At 37.7% G+C, this 26,885-nt stretch overlaps 1 protein-coding gene across 5 annotated transcripts in view; it reads right to left on the reverse strand.

The window, feature by feature from the left end:
- Positions 1-26,885, reverse strand: part of Smg7 (SMG7 nonsense mediated mRNA decay factor) — a 63,780-nt gene that overhangs the window by 16,877 nt on the left and 20,018 nt on the right. For 3 of the 5 annotated variants that reach the window (XM_021177892.3, XM_021177581.3, XM_085841987.1), the window contains exons 1-11: positions 23,001-23,068; positions 16,273-16,304; positions 13,777-13,894; positions 12,121-12,253; positions 10,335-10,506; positions 9,114-9,185; positions 6,918-7,068; positions 6,437-6,572; positions 3,992-4,154; positions 3,220-3,373; positions 687-757 (exon numbers count right to left, since the gene is read on the reverse strand). In XM_021177892.3, the coding sequence (XP_021033551.1) occupies positions 687-757; positions 3,220-3,373; positions 3,992-4,154; positions 6,437-6,572; positions 6,918-7,068; positions 9,114-9,185; positions 10,335-10,506; positions 12,121-12,253; positions 13,777-13,894; positions 16,273-16,304; positions 23,001-23,053 (1,255 nt within the window). In that variant the 5' untranslated portion in view covers positions 23,054-23,068. Of the gene's footprint in view, positions 1-686; positions 758-3,219; positions 3,374-3,991; positions 4,155-6,436; positions 6,573-6,917; positions 7,069-9,113; positions 9,186-10,334; positions 10,507-12,120; positions 12,254-13,776; positions 13,895-16,272; positions 16,305-23,000; positions 23,138-26,885 lie in introns of those variants that run through there. The other 2 variants (XM_021177360.3, XM_021177439.3) reach the window with 2 other exon arrangements.

A 26,885-nucleotide genomic window follows, 5' to 3' on the forward strand; every position in this document is an offset into this window, starting at 1 on the left:
ATTATGAAGTCAGTAAAAACTAGTTAGCAGCAAATGAAAATGTTAACATTACACTGTTAAATTTAAAAGCATGTTTAAAGTGGTACATGACTCTTATGTTTGAACACAGGAGGATGTCCTAAGATCGGCCACTATCATGTGGACAATATAATCTATAATACTATGGGAGATCCATTGGAAATTTGTATCTTTTATGTTGTATGTGCTAAATTCTGTGTGATATGTAGGTAACTGTTTCCTTAAAACAGCTCAGCAGTTAAGAGTACTTGCTGAGCCTGAATTTGGTTTCTGGCACCCCCTCCCAACTGTCTATAACTCTAGTTCCAAGGAATCCAAGCCCCTGTTCTATCACTGTGGATACCAGTGTGGATGTGTACACACAGGCAAAATACACATGTAAAATATATAAACCTAAAACCAAACAAACATCCCAAACAGATAGTAATGATGAAGAGACAGGGAAGAAAATGGATAGAATGTAAGGGTCATGAATGCCTACTCTAATAAGTATCAGAGGTAACTTCAGGAGAATTACCCATATCTAGTCACTTCATCAGTACCAGAAGTCAGAGCCTCTCTTAAAAGGAAAACAAAAAGCCTCACCAAAAGCCCAATTTCCCTGGCTTTCAACCTCCCATTACTGATGAAGAAGCAGAGAGACGATACACAATTTAGGCACCTCTTACCATTAGTATTTGAGAGATCATCTTCATGGGGATGGAAACTATTTAGAAGAGAAATTAGCCAGGGCCAAATGCTGTAAATTTAAAAAAACATTCAGATTTTATTCTTATACAAGAAAACTTAGAATACTAATAAATTACAAAAACGGCATCTCCGATACAGAAAATGTGGTACATTTACACAATGGAGTACTACTCAGCTATTAAAAGGAATGAATTTATGAAATTCCTAGGCAAATGGATGGACCTGGAGGGCATCATCCTGAGTGAGGTAACACAATCACAAAGGAACTCACACAATATGTACTCACTGATAAGTGGCTATTAGCCCAAAAACTTAGGATACCCAAGATATAAGATACAATTTGTTAAACGCATGAAACTCAAGAAGAACAAAGACCAAAGTGTGGACACTGTGCCCCTTCTTAGAATTGGGAACAAAACACCCATGGAAAGAGTTACATACAGAGATAAAGTTTGGAGCTGTGACGAAAGGATGGACCATCTAAAGACTGCCATATCCAGGGATCCATCCCATAATCAGCTTCCAAACGCTGACACCATTGCATACACTAGCAAGATTTTGCTGAAAGGACCCAGATAAAGCTATCTCTTGTGAGACAATGCCTGGGCCTAGCAAAGACAGAAGTGGATGCTCACAGTCAGCTATTGGATGTATCACAGGGCCCCCAACGGAGGAGCTAGAGAAAGTACCCAAGGAGCTAAAGGGATCTGCAACCCTATAGGTGGAACAACATTATGAACTAACCAGTACCCCAGAGCTCTTGACTCTAGCTGCATATGTATCAAAAGATGGCCTAGTCGGCCATCACTGGAAAGAGAGGCCCATTGGACTTGCAAACTTTATATGCCCCAGTACAGGGGAACGCCAGGGCCAAAAAGTGGGAGTGGGTGGGTAGGGGAGTGGGTGGGTAGTGTATTGGGGACTTTTTGGATAGCATTGGAAATGTAAATGAGGAAAATACCTAATTAAAAAAATTAATTCTAAAAAAAAAAGAAAGAAAGAAAAAGAAAAATGACATAAATAAAGGAAATCAGATGGCAAAAAAAAAAAAAAAAAAAAGTCATCTCCAAGGACTCCACTCTACTACTCAGACATCTTCAAGGCTATGTAAATCCCAACAGACACTTTCAAAACTACATAGGCAAAAACACATGTGAGAGATGCACTACTGTATACTGTTTCCCAAATCTCGTTTAATGGGTATAAAATAATTTGTCAAAGATTGAATATATACATTTCCAGAACAGTGGAACTGTTCTTCAGCTAGTGACAAAGAATAGCTACACTAAATTCAAATCTCTATTCAGAGTGAATTACAGTGACTTTTTTAAGGGTCCAAATGCACATGGCCACAATCTCCTTGCCCACTGCATGTGCAACCCAAAGATCACTGCAGAAACAAAAGCAGCAGGCAAGTCTTGCCCCAAAACACGAAACCTCGGTGAGCCAGCAGAAAACAGAGTCCTTAGGTTAGAGTTCCTGACAATTTATTAAATAAAATACAAGTTTGACTTTTAGAATACACATAAGCAAAAATTTTATACAAAAAAAAGCAGTACCTAAAACCCTGTACTAGCACTGCCCACATTAATATTTAAAGACAGATACTATCCTATATGCTACACTCTATACCCTAAATCATGGTAATAATGTTAAAAATGAAGGGACTTGTGTTTGGGGAGGAGGAGAATTCTAATGAGGTACCATTACTTATTAATTAGATAGTCCCTTGCTGGTGTGTACAACCCAGGTCACAGCAGAAACTTAGAGTTAAAACTACTAAGATATGCAGGGGAGGAACTCTGCTACTGCAGTCTTTTGGAGACATTATTTCTACAACCAAAAGTACACTGAAAATGCCACTCATCACTAAAATCAAAGGGTCTTAACTGTTTCTACTGTCTTAAGGAAATTAAGAATTATTTTCAGTCATCTATAGGTAAATAAAATATAAAGTATAGTTACAAGGTAGAATCAATTTGTGTATAGAAAATGGAAGTTTCTCTTTTAAACAAAACAGCATACATAGGGTGGCACAGATACGGCTCAGAAAGACAAACTTGATTTTTGTTGTTGCTGTTGTTTTCTTTTTCTCGAGACAGGGTTTCTCTGTGTAGCCCTGACTGTCCTGGAACTCACTTTGTAGACCAGGCTGGCCTTGAACTCAGAAATCCACCTGCCTCTGCCTCCTGAGTGTTGGGACTAAGGGTGTGCGCCACCACGCCTGGCTGACAAGCTTGATTTTTAATGTCAAGTTCATTTTGAAATCTGTCTCTTCATGATATGGCAACTGGGAACAGGGGAATATAGGAGCCACAAATTTCTATCCAAGATCATGGGCCTAACAAAGAATTCAAAATAAATTAAAGTATGCATAGATGCTTTCATTTCAATTTTCACAGAATGTGCAGAAAACAGTCAATTCTTCAATATTCTTTTAACAGGCAGTTTTCCTATGTCTCTAAATATCATACAAACCACCCAACCACCATAAAATTTTGTAACACTTACTACTGTCTTTCATCCACCACTGCTTCTTGAAAGACTCTAGGTCGGAGTCTTAGCCAGTCCATAGAGACCTTGACTGCAGGAAGGGGGTAGGCATTGTTGGACTCCTGAGAATCATTCTGGAGAGGACATTTGCACAGGATGCCAAGAAAAGACACTTGGGGATGGGATGGAGAAAAAGATTCAGAATGTATAAGGTATTTGAAACAGCATACCAGTTTAAAATATTACTATGGGCCTTCTGCTGTATTAAACATTCAAGTATCTTAGTTTCCTTCTAAATAGATATTTTTAGCTGGGGATGGCAGCCAGTATCCAAGAGGATGGAACATGAAGATCATCAAGTTCAAGGTCAGCCCGGGAATAGGTAAGACTATCAAAAAACACTTTCTGTATTAAAACGTTATATAGAGTGGTATAAAGCAGACATAAGGACAGGCTTTGATGTATAAGTCTCTCTGACCCAGTATTAAGAAATATAGGGCTCGGGCTGGAGAGATGGCTCAGTGGGTAAGAGCACCCGACTGCTCTTCCAAAGGTCCGGAGTTCAAATCCCAGCAACCACATAGTGGCTCACAACCATCCGTAACGAGATCTGACTCTCTCTTCTGGAGTGTCTGAAGACAGCTACAGTGTATATAATAAATAAATAAATCTTAAAAAAAAAAAAAGAAATATAGGGCTCATTTTATGTATCATTGCATCTGGCTACATAGATATAAAAAATACAGGTAGACTGACTGCACCTTTCAAAGCTGAATGATTTAATACTCACTAAAGAGGGCCAGCAACTGTGTCCAACACAGCTGTTCATCTTGGCTGTAACTATGTTGCTCTGTTTCATTGCTAAAGTCACGAAGATGATGAAGTTGAAACAGGTTAATGACAGTGACATGAACTAACTGTTGAGAGTTGAAAGCTTTTTGGAACAGCAGTCTCTGTAATAGAAGACAAAGATACTGTATATATTATCAAGAGCAGGATCCGTCTTAGACACAAGAATTACTAAACATCTATACCCAGAATCACAGAGTGTTGTAATAGCATTACTGGATGACTAAACTGTCCCACTCTTTATTCTAGTATTTTATACAGTTATAATGTCTACAAAAAAAACTACACTAGAAAGGATCCATTCAGGCACTCCTTGGTTATTTAAGCTATTGCTTGAGCATTTTTGCTTTAAGAAACTGTCCATGTATTAAAAATAAAGATGTATCTACTTTTAATTTTTATAAGTATAGCAATTTTGCCTGAGTATGTTGTCTGTGTATCATATGCTTGCTTGGTACTTATAGAGGCCAAAATATGGTGCTTGGTTCCCTGGAACTGGAGTTATGGATAGGTTCAAGCTCCCATGTGAGTACTGGAAATGGAACTGGGTTTTCTAGAAGAGGAGCTGAGCAATCTCTCCAGCCCCAGAAAGAGCATATATTTTTAATATGGCCCAAGAAGTATTTGGGCTATACATATAGACATTTAGAAGATATATAGTGAATAAAATGTTTAAAAAGGACAAATGATTGAAAGCAGATGTATGTCGTGAAAACATTGCAAACAAAAGGATTCAAGTATTACTGTGAACCCTTGCTACAGACGCATGACTTAGAGTTGTCGTAAGCCTTAAACTTTCAATAACGAGAACCTTTATAAACAACGCAGAAACCACACACGTGGGAACACAGGGACAAGTGACATGCTGAAGTTGCCATTAGGATGTCTAGTAAGCACCTTTGATGATCATGCTGGAATCTTCATAGGAAATTCCACATACGGTTTTTACTAAGCTTCATGTGCACAGTGACTGTGCACATGGTAACCTGCGCAGCAGTGTATGACATCACCATCATAATGGAACTCTATATTCTCAGAGTTGGTTGTCTCTATGTGATCATCCGTCTGCTTTAGCATCTGTGATGGGATTTGATTACTCCCACATGGAATAATGTCCAAACCTAAGTTCCTAAAAAGTTGACAGCTACTAGGATGGACACTTTTAGTTGTGGCCAGCCTTCCTCCATCTCTCCCCAGGAAGCAGTTTAGAGGATAGCACAATCAAGTGTCGTTAGTCTTTTGGTAAGAATTGATAATATATCAGATGTAGCCAGGTTTGCCATGATTATAATGATGTGGGCAATTTTGAGGTCAGCAAGAGCTAAAAGAGTAAGTAAGACAACACACACACACACACCTCAAAAACCGTTACACACACCCCCCAAAACAAAAGCCAGAAAAGATAGTTCTTGCAGTTCCACACCAGTTGACTGTGCTGCTGCCATATCAAACATATCCATCACCTTCACTGTATTCTGAGATTTCTATTTTCTGCTTTTATATTTATAAAGCATCTAGCCTTCTAAATAAGCTAATGATTTATACTGATTATACTTTAAGTCCAACAACTCTATTCAGATTCTAATATTCTTTTCTAGGCTAGGTAATTGAGGGCACTCAAATGATAGTGGTTCCTTTTACACCCAACCCTATATATATGGCCTAAGTTTAAATAGGCCACTGGGAAGATCAAAAGCTCAGTAAAAATTATTTTGCAGCAAACTATTTCTATTGTAAATGATCAACTCAACAGTTACCTGTAATTATTTTACATTGACTATATTTGGCTAATTTATGCTTTTACTGTCCAAGTTTTGTGTTGTTGTTTTGGACAGTTTTATAACTATATTTCTAAACTGTCTTGCTTCTTTTTTTTTTCCCCCACAAGACAGGGTTTCTCTGTGTAGTCCTGGCTGTCCTGGAACTCACTTTGTAGACCAGACTGGCCTCGAACTCAGAAATCCGCCTGCCTCTGCCTCCCAAGTGCTAGGATTAAAGGCGTGCGCCACCACTGCCCCGCTTGTCTTGATTCTTAATATATTTATACTTCAATCCGTTTTGCCATCTGGCAGGGGGTCAATGAGAAGGTTGTTTCAACAATGACTAGATACCATATAGTTCAGATAGCAAGAGGAAAGCTAGATGCAAGGACTTCATATAATTCAGATTTAACTATTACTATGAATTCATAATTAAATAGCAACATAGGGACTAGATAGAAGTCTGGTCCTCTGGGCATAGCTAAGTGGGGGAATTGTCTAGTTTGTGCAAGGTCCTGGGTTCCATATCAACACCACAAAATAACACAACTTTTAAGTTAATGTTCTCCAAATTTTAAGCTTCCCCACTTAAGAGATGACCAACATTTTTGGTTTTTAACTCAAACCTTAAACTGTTCTTCCAACTTCTCTCGAAGAGGGCTCAGCTTTTCCAAACTCTTACTCAGGTATACATGACCGTGGAATTTAATAAAGGCCTTGATGAAGTCAGAAACACCCCACTTGGTTTTCAACTCATCCCGGCTGAAATGAAAGAAAAACTTGAATCAATCTTAATCAGCAAAATATGCAAAACCCTTAACCTGGGTTTAGCTTGCAAGTTACTTCATCATCCAACAGACAAGAAAAGGGCTCTTTCTTTCTGTCCACGCCCAGCTTCACAGCTACAGCTCAGATGAGTCAGCACTCAGCTACAAGAAACCACATACTGGGTAAAATTACGTGACTGTGCACAAAATAATTATGTTCTCTGTAGTTTTAGACCTAAAGATGACTAGAGATCACTGCTAGAATTTCCTAAACAACAAAATTTGAGAGATTAAGTAAGACTCCGGGTTACACAAATTCTCTTGGGAAAGTCAGTCCTACCTTTCCAGTGCTTTAGAAAGTGCTTTTTGTAGATTAGTGGAGGCGGCTGGGAAAGGGAATTTCACAGCAATGCTTCTGCAGTAGTAGAAAATTGTGGTCAGGTGGTCTCCTTTGGAAGAAGCTAAGATAGCCAACTGATTGTAAGGCTGACCTAAAGGAGAAAGTTAAGATTCTAAAGTTACCAAGAACCAATCCTGCTATCAAAATACAAATGCTCAGTTAAATCTGTGAATTAATAATGCAGAGTATTATGTAAGGCAAATCTCAATTGATCAATTATAGATGGACAGAATGTGAGATTGTACACATTAGTGATGGCGCATCCTATCATTAGTGATGGCACACCCTATCATGTGCAGGTTAAAAAGTCACACAATTAAATATTGACTATGGAGGCACACACTTGTAATTCTAGCACTTGGGACGCTTAGAAAGGATTAGAGTTCAAGGCCATATTGGGCCACATAAATAGATGGTATCAAAACAACAACAACAAAAAGTAATAAAATTAGAATCAATACAATAAGCAGTCATGGTTTCAGAAAGGGTTAGCTAGTTAATCTCCTTTACGTTGTAGGTGCTAAGGACCCATCCCGGGCACTCAGCTGTTACTGTATTGCTGATACAGGCAATACAAAATGGCTCCTTGTGTCCAGATAATCTCTCTACCTAAGATATTATCTAGAATCTAAAGAAGTTTCAATGTGGCTTAGCACAAGTGATTTGTAACAGCAATTATCTGCTGTTAAGCTCTTTAATTCAAGAATGGCTATAAGCTGGAAAGAATCCAGATGTCCATTAACTGAGGAATGGATACAGAAAATGTGATACATTTACACAATGGAGTACTACTCAGCAATTAAAAACAATGAATTTATGAAATTCTTAGGCAAATGGATAGATCTGGAGGGTATCATCCTGAGTGAGGTAAGCCAATCACAAAAGAATTCACATGATATGCACTCACTGGTAAGTGGATATTAACCCCAAAACTTAGAATACCCAAGATACAATTTGCAAAACACATGAAACTCAAGAAAAAGGAAGACTAAAGTGTGGATACTTTGTCTCTCCCTAAAATAGGGAATAAAATAGCCACGGAAGGAGTTACAGAGACAAAGTTTGGAGCTCAGATGAAAGGATGGACCATCCAGAGACTGCCCCACCCGGGGATCCATCCCATAATCAGCCACTAAACCCAGACACTATTGCATATGCCAGCAAGATTTTGCTGAAAGGACCCTGAAATAGCTGTCTCTTGTGAGGTTATGCCAGTGCCTGGCAAATATAGAAGTGAATTCTCACAGTCATCTAGTGGATGGAACACAGGGCCCCCAATGGAGGAGCTAGAGAAAGTACCCAAGGAGCTGAAGGGGTCTGCAACCCTATAGGTGGAACAACATTATGAACTAACCAGTACCCCCAGAGCTTGTGTCTCTAGCTGCATATGTAGCAGAAGATGGCCTAGTCGGCCACCACTGGGATGAGAGGATCCTTAGTCTTGCAAACTTTATATGCCCCAGTACAGGGAATGCCAGGGCCAAGAAGTGGGAGTGGGTGTGTAGGGGAGCAGGGTCAGGGGAGGGTATAGGGTACTTTGGGGATAGCATTTGAAATGTAAAGGAAGAAAATATGTAATAAAAAATTTAAAAGAAGTATATAGTCTAAAAAAAAAATGTAAATCCACCAAAACCAAGCATTTAAAGGGTCCCAAATGTGCTGCCATTTGTGTTAGATTCCATGTAAGACCACCCCCAAATACTCTCTTGGCCTATAGTATGCATTATATTAATAAAAATAAAGTAGGCCTCCCAGAAGAGGAAAAAAAAAAAAAAAAGCACTACCTTTTAGGTAACTGGTTAGTTTTCTAAGAAGAAATGGTTATCCTGAAAGATCACTGCTATGTAGGCCAATTAAGATTGCTAGGTTTGGAGAAAAACTTTAGACTACATTGATTAATTCTATTTATATTGGCTTACAGAATAACTTTCTTAAAAGAAAATTTCATTTTAAGTATGTGGAATATAAAGTTCAAAAAGAAAAACATGAAACTCAATGCTGCTGAAATTCAACATCTACTGCTACAATACACTTGGAAAGTGGAATCTATTTGCTAGGGTACTACTATAAAGACCACAGGAACATGGTCTCTTTAAGGTGGCAGGCAGGCAGGCAGGCAGGCGCAGGCGCACTCACCATTGGAGGGGACAAGCTGAGCTGCATGCCTATAGTAGGACTCTGCCTGGCTAGTTTGATTTCTGTATCGAGCTGAGAAGAAAAAGAAAATCCAGTTTAAAATCATATTAATATACATAAACATACACAAAAACCACGAGGAGGGCATGTCCAAAACAGCTAGTTTTAAATTCTAGAGATAATAAAGACATTAAAATTACCTTAAAGACCACTAAAGACAGAAAAATTTAAAACAAATTAACTATAGGATTATGTGACGTGTCCGGCCGGCCGTCTCCTTGGACACTCAGCAGTAACCGATGTGAAAGCTTACCTAGCCCCCACTTCAGGTCCTCCAGTGTCAGCCTCACCAGCTCCCACTATGGACTATGCTGGTGACCTGGAGCCAGCCACAAGAAGGGGTGAGTTATATGGCACTTAAAAACAAAACAAAACAAAAAACACTATACAATATGATCTGAAAATTAAGTATTTCTTCAATATCTTAGTGATTTTTGAAAAATGCCTTGCACCTACTGCAGTATTAATTATGTGTGTGCAAAGAAGACATTTAAAGCAAAGCCAACCTAAACATACTGTAGCTCCTTGCAGAGCTCACTGATAACTCTGATGTGACCTCTCAAAGTGCCACTCATTTATGGCATTAAGAAATGTACAATCTGCTAATTTAAATACACTCATGTTCCTCATTCCTTGTTATTTCAGGACAAAACATAATCCTATAGTTAATTTGTTTTATAACCTTTAGGTCACCTTGAAGGAATGAACAGAAAAATACGTTATATATAACCCCAAGTAAAATGTATATAATGGAAATGCAAATTTAACCTTTGAAAGGAAGCAGCATATAAAATGAGCTTTCAGTGTACCAATAGGAAGAAATAATAGACAAACTAGATTTAAAAAAATAATTTATAAACTTTAAACGAGAATAAATTTCTAATTGAGAAAATACAATATTACTTTAAAATTTACTTTTGGCTGCAGTTTTAGTGTTTGCCTATACCTGGATCAAATCTGAAGAGAATTTAAATTTTAATTTGAGAATTTCTTTTTCCAAAATTCTGCCAATCTCAAAACATGGAGAAAAAGTTCCTAAAAGTGACTTTTATAATTTCTTCATATATCAATCTAAGCAAAACAAACATGCATACTTGAAGTTTCTTCCTATGATTACTCAGAGAAAAGGACGGGTGTGTCACTAACCCTTCCCAGGCTCACCAATGTCTCCAAGGTGGACGAGGCAGTGTTGGCAGATGTAGGAGCAGGAGCTAGACTGTGGCTTCACTATGGCGCTGCTGTGCGTCTGTTTATTGCTAATAATTCCCAACTGGGAAGACTTCACACGGCATGGCAAATCTACATTAAACACTGTACACAGTTCCTGTAATAACTGAAGAAAAAACACAAGCAAAGTTTAATAATGTCAGAATGTTCTAACAGTAAGTCTGTATTCAAGATTATGTGTGTAATGATCCCATACTCCTGAGACTCCAGTAAGAACTGCATGGAGAGTAAATGTTACCTTTGATGGGTTAACCCTTATCTATCAAAGAAGTTTCATATAAAGCACTTCTAAAAACATTCAGCAAGCACATAATAATAATGAATGCCATGAAAGGACCGACTTCTCTTTTTTAAAAAATCATTAAATACTGGCTAGAAATGTTTCTGAAATGCAAGACAAGGTCTTGACACTTATTTTCTCAAGTTCTAGACAGATTCATCACTCTTCATTCTGCGGTGTGAACAGAAAAATAGCAGGTAACTCCTCTGCTCACCGTCACCTCCTCTGACTGTGTAGGCCTGTCATTCCACTCTGTCCTGTCTCCTGTCTGTTGCATCCTACCTCGATTCTTTCCTGTTTGAACAATATCAAGGTTTCCTATTAAAAAAGCAAACAAGAGCCGGGCGTGGTGGCGCACGCCTTTAATCCCAGCACCGGGAGGCAGAGGCAGGCGGATTTCTGAGTTCAAGGCCAGCCTGGTCTACAAAGTGAGTTCCAGGACTACACAGAGAAACCCTGTCTCGAGAAAAAAAAAAAAAAAAAAAGCAAACAAGAAAAGAACACAAAACCAAAGCATTCTTTCTTGACCCCAGAATCTTTCCAACAATCTTCTAATGCCTTTCTCATCTCAACTAGACTCCTCCAAAGGAGTCCACCTTTTTTTCTCATCTGTGTTCTCAATACCTACCTACTCTTTACACCCATTACCGTACACCTGATTTCCATTCAACTCTCTTCTACCCCAATTCACCACTGGTATGTAGATCACACCAGGATGTGACTGAGAAAAATAAGTATGTGAAGATAATAGTTTATTCTTATTTTTATTTATTTATTTATTTAAATTTTTTGGTTTTTCAAGACAGGGTTTCTCTGTATAGCCCTGGCTGTCCTGGAACTCACTTTGTAGACCAGGCTGGCCTCGAACTCAGAAATCCTCTGCCTCTGCCTCCCAAGTGCTGGGATTAAAGGGGTGCGCCACCACGCCCGGCTATTTTTATTTTTTTATTTTTCAAACCGAATAAAAAAATACCTGTTTCTTAAATAGCTTAAAATAATTTCATGATCCATATAACTTCCACTGTGTAGCTAATGCTATAAAACTCACCTGACATTACAGCATTTAACAACTACCTGACACAACCCAGCTACTCCTTTCATAATGAGCACACGTGGTCTGATCACGTTTCCTTTCACTGCAGCTTGCCTCTCATCACATCTGCTTTATTCAGAATTAAACCTCCATCCTACACATGTATCTTCCTCTCCCCTCTCTCTGGCAATACTGGTGTTTAAGCCCAAGACCTCAAACTTACCTCTGTATCTTTAAAAAAAATACTATGAATCATTTCTGACACCTCTATTATTAGAGATTATATGTGATTAACTTTCACCTGTCTCATATGGCAGTTATATAAAGTGTTTATATGCACAAAAGATGTGTACATAGAACAGAATATCACTAAAGCTACGAGAATTCATACACAAAGTAGAACTCACCTGAGTATAGAAGCCGCTAGCTGCCTCTAGGAACAGAGAAAGGTTTGCCTGGACTTCACTCCGATTTGGGTTTGCTCGATTCTTGGCTTGGCCTTGCAGCGTTGTGATCTGATTCTTAAAGGCATGATTCCAGCTGAAAACAAAATGTAATTCTATTTGGTATAGTAGTGACTCACTGGGCAGACACTGGTCCCCCTGAGAACAAGAAAGAACTGTTTGTTGTTATACCACACTGAACAGTAAGCCAGCATTAAAGTTATTTATTTAAATAACTTCAAGCTTTTCTTTGAACAAGACTAGACATGCAGTAGAATGCAACTGACTTCAGCAGACACTTACCAGATGCTCCAGTAGGCAGAGTGTGGTGCAACTGTGAACCTTTAGAGTTATTACAGTAAGACCTACTTAAGAATCCCAGTATAAAAGCCCGAATAAACTATTATTAATTTTAACACACTGCTCCAACAAATATTATACCCTCAGTCAAGTGACACACACAGGGTGCTGTGTGTGTGTGTACTGAGTAAGGTCTGTCCCTATCTCCCCAAGCTAATTAGCTACATCATTCATTACAATTCCTCTTTAATGATTTGTTTTATTTTATCTTATAGGGTAAGGCTTAATTCTTCACAGCATAAAATAGAAACCACATTTCAATTCTGGCTACCTAAAGAACAGGATGCTGAATTACATTATATTAAAATAAGTCACCGTATTATCAGATTCAATTCAATTTTAGTGAAACATCATAGTACCAAATGTCAGCATCAGAGTTGAGGTGCTAGAGTCCGAGGGCATTAAAATAGTTTAGGACATTTGTCAATGCTCCCCAATATTAGTGATCCCTTCTCCTCACGGACTCAAATATTACAGACGTGAGTTCTGATTAGTCAGTAAGGTAAGCTACTAGATTTTCTAAATACACAGGGCATAAAAAAGGAAAAACCAATTCACCACCACTGGGACCGTTAGATCTTACTAGACAGGACTGTTCTTAGTTGATGTTTAAGTGTCCATCAAGCTAAGCGTCCCTGTTTTAATTTATAAGGCAAGAGAAGGTCTTCTATAAAAGGCCCTGATTTACTCACTGGGGAGTCTGGTTATCGGCCATTTCATCCTTCGTAGAAAGAACAAGTGGAATAGTCTAAACACACAAACTCTTTAGTTTCTGGGGAGCATGAAGGAGGATAGAGTCATGTATTTGATTTACATAAACTTTTCCTACAATGCAAATACACTTTCCTGTTGAAGAAACAGGGTGACATTGATCATTGTTTTGGCCTTTGGTCTAAGACCAAATACCAAATCCCACTGATCAAAGAAAAGTTTATCTTTAAGTTCAAATATAAGACCCAATACAGATAAATTCTTAGAATCTGAGATTATATATATGTTTAGATTTGTTTATTCCAGAATGCTCCAAAGAGCTGCCTTAGGTAAAATTTAGATCTAAACATTATTCCTCTTATCTTCAAAGACTACACCTGAAAAAAAAATACTAACGGTTAAATGTTTTGTTTTTAAAAAGTCACAAGTATTAGAATTCCTTTGAAAAAGCTTACACTAGGGTAGTCTGAAAAACAATCAACTAACCATAAAGTTTCAAAATCTTGAGATTCCTGATTGCATAGTCATGTCTCAAATGATAATACTTACAGATCCTGTTCTACTTTCTTGTCTAAAGCGTATTCCAGATCAGTAACTAGCATTTTCTGGTACAAGTCCTGCAGAGCTTGCCTGGATGTCCAGACCTCAGCCGGACCCAGCTTAGAATCTGCATAATAAAACAAACAAAAATATCAGTATATAGTTAAGTCACTTAATCACAAGCCAAACCGATGACTTCTCTGTCCATCCACCAAAGCAAAACTGCTCTCCCATCCACTGCTGCACAGGGTTTATGTTACTGTGTTTCAAATGACCTTCACCTTCTGCCTTTCGCTTAATAACTAAATTTGATTTAAAACATTTTTGTCTTTCAGCTATGTTTTTAAGCCCTGTGCATGTATTAGTGAGTGGGGGGTGTTGACTGGGTGAGTACAGCAGAGAGGGAGGGCATCAGCTATCCTTTCACCACTCCCACCTGTTGCTTTGATGCAGGGTCTCTCACTGAACCTATCACTTCAGGTTTTCTAGTGAGGCTGTCAGTGAGGAAGCCCCATTACAGGCATGCGCACAATGACTTTACCTGTTTCCTGGAATCTACTTCCAATGCTCATGCAGCCAGAATTCCTATGTGCTGACCCAGTCTCTCTAACCCTCATCTTTCAGCTTTAAAAGAACATTATGAAATTAAAATGGCCATCAAAAATAATCATCATTTGCTTTTATTTGGATTTCTGTCTGTTCATGGCATAACAGGTCATATATCTGATAGTTGAGTCACTCCATTTGAAATAAAGTCATTTACTGCGAATAATTCTATCTCCACCCAACTCCGGTTTCCTTTTTATTTTGAATCATTCCTACAAGGATCCTCACAATTTTTTTCTATCCGGTCACCATCTAGCTAATACCTGGATCATTCCTATATGCCACCCTACTGAAACAATGAGAATTATTTTCATGAACGAAACACTGACATTACACTTCTGTAATCAGTGCACACTATAGCCATTTAATGTAAAAAGGCAGAAGCCTGGGATTAAACTGCTCAACATGCCAGAAGAGTAACAGTGTATAGGGAGAATAAGGGAGCTAGGCTCTGTATTTTTTAACTGGTGCCTCATTTTCCAAAGTCCTATAGGGTGATTAGTTCAAATGCTGACAGCAGGCTGCCTCTGTAGAATTACTTAATGGGCGTATCAATTATAAGTTTCCAATTTCCAGTTATGCAATTCAATTTCATCTAGCAGCTTGCTGCTATACGATGTCACAATTTCTACTCCTCTTTACGTTAGTTATTAGTACTTATACATTTTCACCAAAGAGAATGCCTTGGATATTTGAGTTAATAGGTTCATTGGCTAGTCAGATTTGGGTCTGATAAAGTGTTTTTTGTTTATTTGGAGACAGGATCCCACTGTATTGGAGAGGCTAGCAAGCCTCTCTATGAGCTCACTCTAGCCTTGAGCTTGTGTTCTTCACACCTTCATTTTCCATGAGCCAAGATTATAGGTGTGTGCCACTACACAGGGCTCTAGGGGACTGCAGAAGTCATTCAAATGAGTAAATTTAAATAAATGTTCAATACTTTGGAAAAAGCAAATGGTACATAGATGCAGCTTGATGCTGTTCTACAGATAGCACTTTCAATGATAATTCCAACACTGGCATCATATAATGTAGATGATGACCACAAATGTGTTAGTAGGAAGACCAACAGTGAGCGCACTGTAAGCCTGTTTCCTCTTTTGTTCCTTATGATAGAATAACCGGGTTCCTCATGAACACTAGGCTGTAACTGTCAAAGCTCAAGAAACACCACCTCCCTTGGAGCTAGTGTATGCCCTCTTCAATGATAAACCTTGGCCAGGACTCTGGTTATCAATCAACAGAGGCTGAATTCTTCATGAGTTAAACATACAACTACATTCCTTCCAAATTAAGATGCAATGTCCTACCAAATATCTGAGAGCTTAGAACCCCACATGCTGCTATGAAGGGCGTGCTGATCACCGCTGAGCTTTGAATTATCTGTTCCTCTCAGCAGCCGGGTCAAAACATTCTTCTCAAAGGGCTTGAGATTTTACTCAGAGCAGAAAAGATGTGTAAGGAAAGGTAGCTCGCTAAACTTAATACTCTCAGTGCAATTTTTCTATCAACATTTTTTCTGAAGGTTTACCTGCTACTCAGGTTTGAGTCACTATAAATTGAAAATAGTAATCAAATACAACATCTTTAGTTACATAGAGTGTGAATTATTTTATATCTTAAATTTTAGTAAAAGGGTCATAAAAATTAAATAATCACACACTAAAAGCAACTCAAATTCTCATGTAGTATATATATTCTTGAGTAGAGGCATACACTACATTAAATTCCCTTAAAGTATTTAAGAAGAATCCAAAGTGTAAGAGCAAGAGACATTGAAAGCAAACTTGCTGCTCTAGGCAAACAGCACAGGGTTTGGTACTACATTTTAAAATGAGAAAGGAAATTGTCTCCCTTTAATAGAACAAAGTAAGTGGTAAAAAAGAAGACAACCGATACCTGTCATTTCAGCCTTCAGGACTTCTGCCTGCCTAAATAAGAAAAAAAGAACAAGAGTTAAAAAAACAAAACCAACCAACCAAACAAACAAAACCCAAACAAAAAACCGAACCCAAGTTAACATAAACAATAATGTTGAACAATGCATTACAATGAGGCATTATGATAGGGAAATTTATGCCCTCCTTTAATACCTAGTGTAGCAACAGTTCACTTAACAAATATGACTTCACAGATCAAACTGCTAACTTCCCCAAAAGTTCATTTCTTGTTTTCCAAATCTGAATAAAAAATACTACAAGCTCCGTTCTCCAATACCTTAATTAAAGACTAGTTTGTTTTCAATTTACTGGTTACCATTAACAATTTCAAATTTTCACTCTTCTCAAGCTGCTGTTCCTGTCCCTTTTCCCACTGGTAAACTACAGCTGCATAGCCCTGCTCTGACACAGCGTTCTCCTTAGGACTTGATTATTCTTTCCTCTTTTTAACAGTCTTTAAAGTTCCCTTGCTACTGGCCTTCAAACATTTTCAAGTTTTTTTCTCTTTGGCCTTCAAACATTTTCAAGTTTTCCACATATTTTTTAAAACCTAATTCTCTGAAATTCAAGAATTGTCTGTTATTGGTGAGGTCCTAGACTGACCTCACAGTCCATTCTGAACTCCATGCTTGGTTCTCTTATGTGTTTTTTCTCCTCTTGGCAGTTCTATCATGGCTTCCCAGGTGTGGAAGGCAATTTCCCGCTCCCCCCAGAAGGTCTCCATGCCAGCCTTCTTCCTAAGTTTCAGTATCTGTCAATCCCAGAGGAATGCTGTCCTCTAAATAGTGCACTTTTTACTGCATTACATCTTTAGCCACCCACCTGGTACACACAACCCTCATGTGAACTACTACAAAAGGTATTTTTGAATGCGTGCTTCATCTTACCAACTATCCTATCCACCTGAACTTCAAACATTTAGTGATTTTTCACTACAAAACTTTTCATGACAAATTCTGTAGTCTGGGAACTGTCACCACTCTTCTCTCCTTACTCTAGCTGCTTTGTCACTGGACTTCTGAAAAGAAGAGTCCCTGGGCTATTAAGAATATCACCGCCAGAGGCCCTTGGTCTTGCAAAGATTCTATGTCCCAAGACGGGAATACCAGGGCCAGGAAGTGGGAGTGGGTGGGTTGGAGAGTGGGGTGGGGGGAGGGTATAAGGGACTTTTGGGATAGCATTTGAATTGTAAATGAAGAAAATATCTAATAAAAAATTGTAAAAAAAAAAAAATGTATCACCTCCACGTTTACTGGCCAATAATCACTTGTGCTTTGTGTCTGAGTCAGAGCACTATACTTCCTTGGGAAACCCAGCTGGGGTAAGGAAATTCATAGGTTCTCAAAGTCCCTTTAGTAAGTAGGTATCACAGCCTTTAAAAATAAATACCATTAGTATCCCTTTCAACTAGCATAAAGCTTAGCAGGGACTCTACAACATGCTCTAAACCCACAGGTTCTGTATTCTCTTGCATAGAAGAATGATTATGGCTAACAATACATGTTGACTAATCTTAACAGCCAGAAAAGTAGCTTTTTAATGCTATCTCCACAAAGAAGTGATACATGGGGTGAAGAATATGCCAAACACCCTGAGACTAGATCATAACTCATGATTGTGTTCTCAACATCACCCTGTACCCTCTGTGTGTGTAATTATGTGTCAACTGACAAAAAAAATTAAAGATTATTACAACTTGAGATTACATTTCAAAGAACTAAACTGACCCAAAAAAGCTATGTTAATTCTTTTACAGAAAGTACTATTTACATAAATATTTTACAGCCATTGTAAATTTTTAAAAATTATTTTTCATATGTACATGTGGTCTGCCTGTGCCCTAATTTTTGTCACCTGACACAAGCTAGAGTTATTTGAGAAGAAGCCTCAATTGGGAAAATTCCCTCAACAGACTAGCCCATGGAAAAGCCTGCAGGGTGTTTGCCCGATTAATGATGTGGGGAGGGCCCAGCTCAATGGGAGAGGGGCTACCCATGGGCAAGTGGTCCTGAGCAAGTGCACCAGGCAAGCAAGCAAGCCAATAAGCAGTTGCTGTCTCCGGGTTCCTGCCCTGGCTGCCCTTTAGAATTGATTACTGGAAGTCTAAGTGAAATACGCTCTTTCCTCCCCATGTTGCTTTTCGTCGTGGTGTTTACCCCAACAACAGACACCCTATCTAAGCCAGCAGACGGCTGTGCAGTCCCTCTGTGCCCGGAGCCAGTGGAGGCCAGCAGAGGGTTGCCATGTGGGTAGACAGAGTGAAGCCAGGATAAGAACACTGCTTCAGTAACTGTAAATTTTAACTTCAGTAAAATATAAAATGAATCCTTTTAGTCTGTAGTCTTTATAAAGATACCCGCTTTTTTTTAAATATTAAGCTTTTGAAGAGAATCCAGCACAAAAGAACTATCAAATCAAATGAATGATAATAACTATGCTTAGTTATATACCAAATTTCATCCTCCATCAAGTCCAGCCTCACCGGTTACTTCAGGTCTAACTCATCAAGTCCAGCCTCACCGGTTACTTCAGGTCTAACTCATCAAGTCCAGCCTCACTGGTTACTTCAGGTCTAACTTTCACCATTTAGAAAGTCTTGACTAGCATGAGACGCTAAAAATACAAGATCACACAACTTGAGAGAATACATCCGTACTCTATCTTTCCCCAAAATGAATATTTTCCAGTCTATAGAAAAACAAAACAAACTATACTCCAAAAATTCTTGATAGAGCTTCAAAAAAAATATTACAGTTTACAGCCAATGCTCATATAGAGATATGCACCTTAAAAAAAAAACCAAAAGACCTAAAACCAAAGACCAGTCACTCTCACACACTCTCTCCCTCAAATGTGCTGTAGAACAGGTTGTCTTTGTATTCACAGTATACACCTGCTTCTACATTGCCATTCGCCTGGATGAGACAGTCTTAATGTCCTCTCTCAGCAGAAAATGTGAGCAATGGTGGGTTTCTATTTGTTCTTACTTTAAGCTGAAGGAATTAGTGAAAGGAATTAATATACCAAGAATTCAAAAATTAAATCACCATATTTAGTAATAAAACAGCACAATTAAATATAGCTATGAGATATAAAAATTTCAAAATACTATTATATACATTGTCTTTGGGTTCTTTGTTTATTTTGTTATGCATCAAGCTGGCCTTAAATTTCCATGCCCATCCTGCCTTAGTCTCCCCAAGTGGTGGGACTGCAGGTATCCGACCATACCCAATAGCTCTTAGTTATTTGTTAAGAGAAATAAACTATATCGGTTAGTCAATGAAAAAGAAAAGAAAAAACAAAAAACGAATAGGCTGAAAAAAGTCTGGATAAATGATAATAAATATATTGAAAGTTACAATCTGGCACAATTCACAAAACAGAATCAAGATCTATCTATAAATATACTCAATGCATTCTAAACACTAGCTACTTCAGGGGCTATCACAATACTGTAACACCATTGCTAGACACTGTTCTAAAGGCCTTGTATAAATAAACTGTTTTAACATAAACTATGTGCTATTACTGTCTCCATTGTACACTTGAAGAAACGTAAGTCTATAGAGATTAAGTAACAAGCCCATGATTACAGGGTTAGGAGGAGTTCTTGAACTCAGCAGTCTGGCTTCAGAATATAGTTCCTAACCAACTACAGCTAGGCTCTGAGTAAGAAAACAAGATGCAAACATATGATAGTAACAGCCCATAGTACTAGAACACATAAGATTTTTTTCTACTTGAACTTCTGACCTTCAAAAGTCATTCTAAACTCAGTTATAAAAACAAAACATACAAATGCTAAACCACTTTCCTTTATTTTGGGAGAAGTGGTTAGAGTAGTTGGGATTTTTTTCCTTCCCCACCATGTAAGAGCCAAGATTGGCTTTTAATTTATTACTTTGTTCAACATATAGTTCTAAGAAACAATCTGGGATAATTACAATATTCACTTATTACAGTCATAACATAAAAACCAAAATGTAATTAATTATGCAAAATAGTAGACCAAAGACTGTGAGGTGGGTATGTACTTATGAACACACAGAAAACACATGAAAGTATAGTTCTCTAGACAGCAAGTTTTCTAATACTTTTTTCCCTAATAACCTGCAAAAGAATAAATGCTGTTATCCCACTAAATGTCATTTAGAAAACACTCTAAGGGAAGATGCTGTTACTAGATTTTCCTCAGTTCAGGTCAAAAAACATGAATTTGCTTTCTCTCAGTGTATATAAATTCTCTGCACCTGGCAGTGGTGGCGCATGCCTTTAATCCCAGAATTTGGGAGGCAGAGGCAGGCAGATTTCTGAGTTCGAGGCCAGTCTGGTCTATAGAGTGAGTTCCAGGACAGCCAGGACTACGCAGAGAAACCCTGTCTCGAAAAACAAAAAAAAAACAAAACAAAATCTCTGCACACTCCAGTGTTCTATATAAAGTGTTCTCAACTTGTAAGTCAGGACCCCTATGGGCGTCAAACAACCCTTTCACAGAGATCACATATCAGATATTCTGCATATCAGATATTTACATTACAAGTCATAACAGTAGCAAAATTACAGTCATAAAGTAGCAACAAAATAATTGTATGGTTGGGGGGGGGGTCACCACAACATGAGGAGCTGTATTAAAGGATTGCAGCATTAGGAACCACTGATCTACACCATACATTTACTCCATGACCTATATTCTTTGAGTATGTGTATAAAGTTTATGAAGGGCCATTCTGATCTGGGAATTTCAGGGATGAGAGCAAAAGACAAAACTAAGTAAAACAAAGATAAAATGCAAAGTCAAAAGCTACAGATGAAGTTGGAGAACCAAGAAAGGCAGCGGATCATGAGGAGACTTGCAGGGTGTGTCTAAGAGTTTAAATTCAGTTCTGTAATAGGGAATCAATGCTGATTTGAAAGTAACAATATAACAGCACTGTTATGTTACCTTGTATCTATGGGCACTGAGTACATACAGGGCACATACATACCATGGGATAATGATAGAAATGCATGAAGCATGGATTTAAAAGGTCAAGACTGGAAACAAGATAAGGGCAATACGGTTAAGTAGAAAAACTCCTTTTCAAGAACTCTCCAAAGAAACTAGGAAGGAGAAGGAGGGGACACAATACAGAGCAAAGACACTAAAATCACTTCAGATAGTTAGCTTGGACAGGAGATAGTTCAGAAAGCTGCAATGTATACCATCAGGCTGTTGTCATGAGGAATAACTAAGACAAAGGCTATAAGTAGCCTTTCAAAGGACAATTTGTAACTACCAAACTACTTGCTGATCTGGTTCCTAACTGTAAATCAGGTGTTCCTTCCTCTACTACTTCAAAGAGCACAATAGGTTCAAGACAACAGTTCAAAGCAGCAGTCAAAAGCCCCTGTTCTTTACCTCCACACAATTCTGAAGAATAAACAATCTATTCAGATGCCATAAAACTATGTTCTCAAGAACAGAAAATAAAACCACTATATTTTTAGCATGAGCAGAAAATAATGTTGGTGACAGAACAGAAATTACAAAAAAACAAAAACAAAAACAAAAAACAAAAAAACAAAACTGGGTCGAGATGTTAGGTTTCATAGCTGGGCATGGTGGCTCACGCCTTTAATCCCAGCACTCGGGAAGCAGAGGCAGGCAGATTTCTGAGTTCAAGGCCAGCCTGGTCTACAAAGTGAGTTCCAGGACAGCCAGGGCTATACAAAGAAACCCTGTCTCGGGGAAAAAAAAAAGTTAGGTTTCTGTCATTTCTCTCTAAGTCTGTCTTGATTATATCTGATTACTTCACATTTAAAAACATGAGACCCAATAGCATATAAAGCAAATGACAAATGACTGAAATGCCATGCTGATAATAAGAGTACAAACTCAGCAGTTAAAACTTAATAGCATAATAATATTATTTGATTACATTTGTTAGATGGAATTATTGTGCTCTCATTTTACCTGGCATAGAGGTACATGCCAGTAACACACCAGCAGTCCCAAGAAAGAGGAAGCAAGACTCAAAAAGTATGGGGTCATCCCTGGGTGACAAAGAAGTTCAAGGCTAGCCTTGACTACATAACAAGACTCTTATCTAAAAACAACAAAACACGGGGACAGTAGTAGCAACAGTAGAATGCTACTACTCCATTTTTGACCCCCAGCACTTGAAACAAGCAAATCACTTTACATTTCAGTCATTCCATTCCATCAGTTAAGGAGTAATTAATACATTTTGTCGATGAGGAAACAGGAATAGTGTGATGAAATGCCCCATGATCACAGGATTGAAAAGTAGGGGGGCAATGTAATTCTAGAACCAGAGCGCATAAGCATTATAAAAACACCCATATACATAAATAAAGGAAACATTACATATGAAAAAGGTGAAACCCATATTCCAAGGCTTATAAACTCATACTCAGAAACTTTACATTTAAATACAAATTCCTGAAATGTATTTTAGTCCATTCTTAAAAAGTTTTTTTGAACCATAAGACATATACATGCTAATGTCAAAGTAAACCCAGATCATTTCTCATAAAGCCACACACATAAAAAATAGGATCTTTAGCATATCCCCCCTTCAAGAAGTCGCACATTCTTTCCTCAATGTCTACAGATATGAGAAACTTAACATACATCCTAGAAATTAATAACAGTGCAGAAATCCCTTGTAATGTTTATCCTACCTAATATTACTTGATTTCAGATGCTCCTCTGATTTCAAGTTTTCGGTCCTCATCTGGGACTTAAATGAAACGTTCTCCCACAATGACTATCTGTAAGAACATCCAAGTTTTCACAAGGTAGAATGGTCTAAGACACTCTAGACAGAGGAGAGGAGGAAAATATGAGTTAACACAAAAAAACCAGAGAAAGTCCCTGGGGAAAAACTTTCAAAATTTTATTTGAAATGACTTAATATAAAAGCAAATGAAAAATAGCAAAGTTTTTTCTTTTTTATTAGTTTCTTTAAACACCTTTAAATGTTGTTTTGTGTATATTTCTAAAAGATTTTGGTTTTAGATCCTATATGTTGCCCTCCTGTGCTTATAAACTAAGTGACTTCTTCAGAATTAGACACCAGTTTCCTGCCCAGCAGCGAGCTGCAGGGCGAGACTGCCCAGGTATGTATAACATCAAACAGACGGACTCTTAACCAACAGAAAACCACGTAAAAGCAGATAAAGCACAGGAACAGGTGGCAGAAATAATGTTTAAGGCCAGCAGAGGTCACATGTTTAGGTTTCGCTCAGTTGCTGAACAGTTTCTGGTCATTTTTATGTGCGGGGCACTAGATTAAGGACAGACAGGTAACAGTCCTTGCTAGAGAGTTAATATAGAATGTATAAACAGATCAACAAAGAAGCAGGTAACAGCAGGTAGTGGTTAAGCATGGTTCCAGAATCATCCTGTGCTATTATTATAATGAAGTACTGAAACGGAAGCCATAGGCAAAACAACAGTTTACTGAAGTATTAACTCAAATGATTTAGGTAAAATGAGTTAATTATTAGCTATCGATCACTGTTTGTTTACATTTATAGTTCTTATTGCTAGACATTATACTTAAGTGTGCTATATATTTGTGATCTCACAGAATAGGAGCATAAGAAGAGATACTTAAGTGTCTTATTTAGACTGCCTGGGTTCAACTTAAGCTCTGCTATTTGTTAGCCATGTGCTCTAGTACCCAGTTTACTTAGAAGATGGACATAATTAAATAAGTCACCTCACTGAGATGCTCTGAGGATGAAGGAGAATAACTTAAGCCATCAGTACCATAAGCACTGGAAATAAATTACCTATTATTACATTTCTTTTTATCATTTATAGTTAATCACAACCCCCAATCAGCCAAAAAATGCAAATATCTTTTTTTCTACAAATTAGGAACATGAAGCTAGGAACTCATTATCAATACATTTTAGAAGAGAATTTAGCAGTTCTTCATGCTTAGCACCAAAGTATGTCTAAATAGAAATGTCAAGCATGCATGAGGGGGCTTTGCTGCTCTACTTTCAAAGCCTATATTCATGGGAAAGAATGAGATAAAGCAATTCCAGCTTCCTTGACATAGCAAGTCACATAGTAAAGCTGTGACTCTGACCCAGTCAGCCTCTGTTACTATGAGCTTCTTGCTTTCAGTATCCGCATCTTTATTTGTGGGAGGTTTTACCCACTCAACCTGCAATATACTCCTGTTTTTTTTTTTTTTTTTTTTTTTGCACCAACTCTTTCTTGGATTTTAAAAGCCGAGTAACTTCTCTAAGAAAGGCATGGCTCGACCAGTTATTCCAGTACATGTGCACATGCAGTTTCACTGCAGCACTAAACAAACAAATCGTGGGTTTACAAATGTTCCCACTAAACAAAGTTGGATCTATTTAGCTGTGTGTGTGTGTGTGTGTCTGTGTCTGTCTGTCTATCTATCTATCTATCTATCTATCTCTCGCATGGTGATTATTAGACATTCACCCAAATGAATATAAATCAGTGTGTGGATGGTGTCTCAATTTAAAGTCAGGATCCTAAACTTTTGTTACTCAAAACTTGATACTAGTTTTCAGGTATTTCAGGAAAAAAAAAATATCCAAGAACCAAAAATAACAAAATCTTTTAAGTTTAGGGATCACCATCTTATACAATTAGAGAAGAACACGAGCACTTAGTTATCCTTCTAAAATCCAGATTCTCTTTTCATTCCAGTGAGACCTACGTACTGTGTATCAATCAGTAAATTAACTCTACAGAAATTAACACATCTGAGGCACACAATAAGATAGTCCAGTAGTTCACATAATTAAACAAGAAATTTAGATTACGCCATCAACAACCAGAAAGTTATCTCTTCTCATCTCAATTCTTATATTAGATGAGATATACCAAAGCAATAGTTTTAAATTAGCTTTAAAAACACTTCTTTGTAATAACCCCTAAATCTTCCTGAAGTATGCAGGCAATGCAATCTACATTAAAATGAATAAATGTCTTAACACCAGAGAAAAATTTAAAAGAAAGCAACTAAATTAGTATCATGATAGGTAAATGTTCAGAAAAGACTACCTTAAAAGACAATGGTGAAGTAATCAGATATTTGTATATGTGAATAATAAATGTAGGATTAACAGAATACTAAATCACTGTAAAAATGAAAAAGGAAATAATCTGAAACTATTGTTAATGCAAATTTAAAGAATAAGATCCCTCTATACAATTAAATGGTCAAGTCCAGAACCCTGACAAAATCACTGTTGATGAGTCCGTGGCTCTGCAGGCGCTCTCCCTGATTGTTAGTGGTAGCACAAAGTAGTAACAGCAAAAGGAGAACAGAAAGCATGAGAAAAGTTTCTCAGACTTTATGCTATCACACAATTTGAAAACTGTGCTTCCAGCATCTACACAAACAAAATGAAAATTTTTATCTACACAAACATGCACACAGATGCTTACAACAATTTTATTCATTATTATCAACCCCTGGATGCATCCAAGATGCTCTACAATGTGTGGAAAATCTGTGGTACACCCAGACAACTATTTATTATTAGCATATGAAAAAGGAAAAAGAAACCTTGATGCATATTGCTTAGGGAACAAAGCCAATCTGATACAGCTAAATATATGATTTTTACTGTAGGACACATGGGTAAAGAGAACTATGGCGACAAAAATACCTTCAGTGAGAACCTAAAAATGCTCTGAGAATTTTTTTAAGTCTAAAAAGGAAAACAGGAGTATGATTCCATTCTTTGACACTGGACAAAGTAAACACAGCCCTTTACATAATGTAAAGCACCAAATACACTTAGATTAGAGGTGCCAACTGCTTAATGCAGCACAGAAGCAACACGGGAGGTGAGCAAGTTAATTTATTAGCAACAATATGTAAGATAGTATGAGCTAACTACAAATAGAATCTATAATATTATGGTATACAAAGAATATTCTCTACTTATAGGTAGGGTAGCCTCTGAAATTTTTACCAGAAACTTATCCTACATTTTTAGTTTTATCTAGACAATTCCTTTTTATTGATCTTCATATCTGATTAAGAAGTGGGTTACATATTTAAATAATTTAATAAACTAGACCCAATACAGATCATATAGACCCTATGATCCATTATTTTGGCCCCAATGTATCAAATACTTTCTGACATCTGCACCCTTCTCAACTCTCTGCAGATCACAGGGCTCTGTCCTGTCACTCTCTTTGACAGACACTTGCTCTGCATTTTATGCTTGCCCCTAACAGTATCACCACAGAATGAAGCTGAGGATGAGAAAACACTCAAAAAGAGATCTGATTTTCTTAACTATTACAGCCATTGAAGACCATGAATGAATTAGACCATGAACGTCAGCACCAACTTGAGCTAGTCTAAGAAGGAAAAGGCTTTGAAGCAAAATATCTGGAATTTTTGAAGACATTATGATGATCTGCCTTAGTTCCACTGGGCTGCTACCTTAAGCCCTGAGGGATTTATCCATAGGCAGCAATGATGAGATGGTAGATGTGATCAGTCTCTTGTAAATAACATGTCAAATAACTAAATGTTGGGGTATGTGAGA

Source organism: Mus caroli, unplaced genomic scaffold, assembly GCF_978045245.1.
Source record: "Mus caroli unplaced genomic scaffold, Mus_caroli_1 scaffold_1, whole genome shotgun sequence".
NCBI classification, from domain to species: domain Eukaryota; kingdom Metazoa; phylum Chordata; class Mammalia; order Rodentia; family Muridae; genus Mus; species Mus caroli.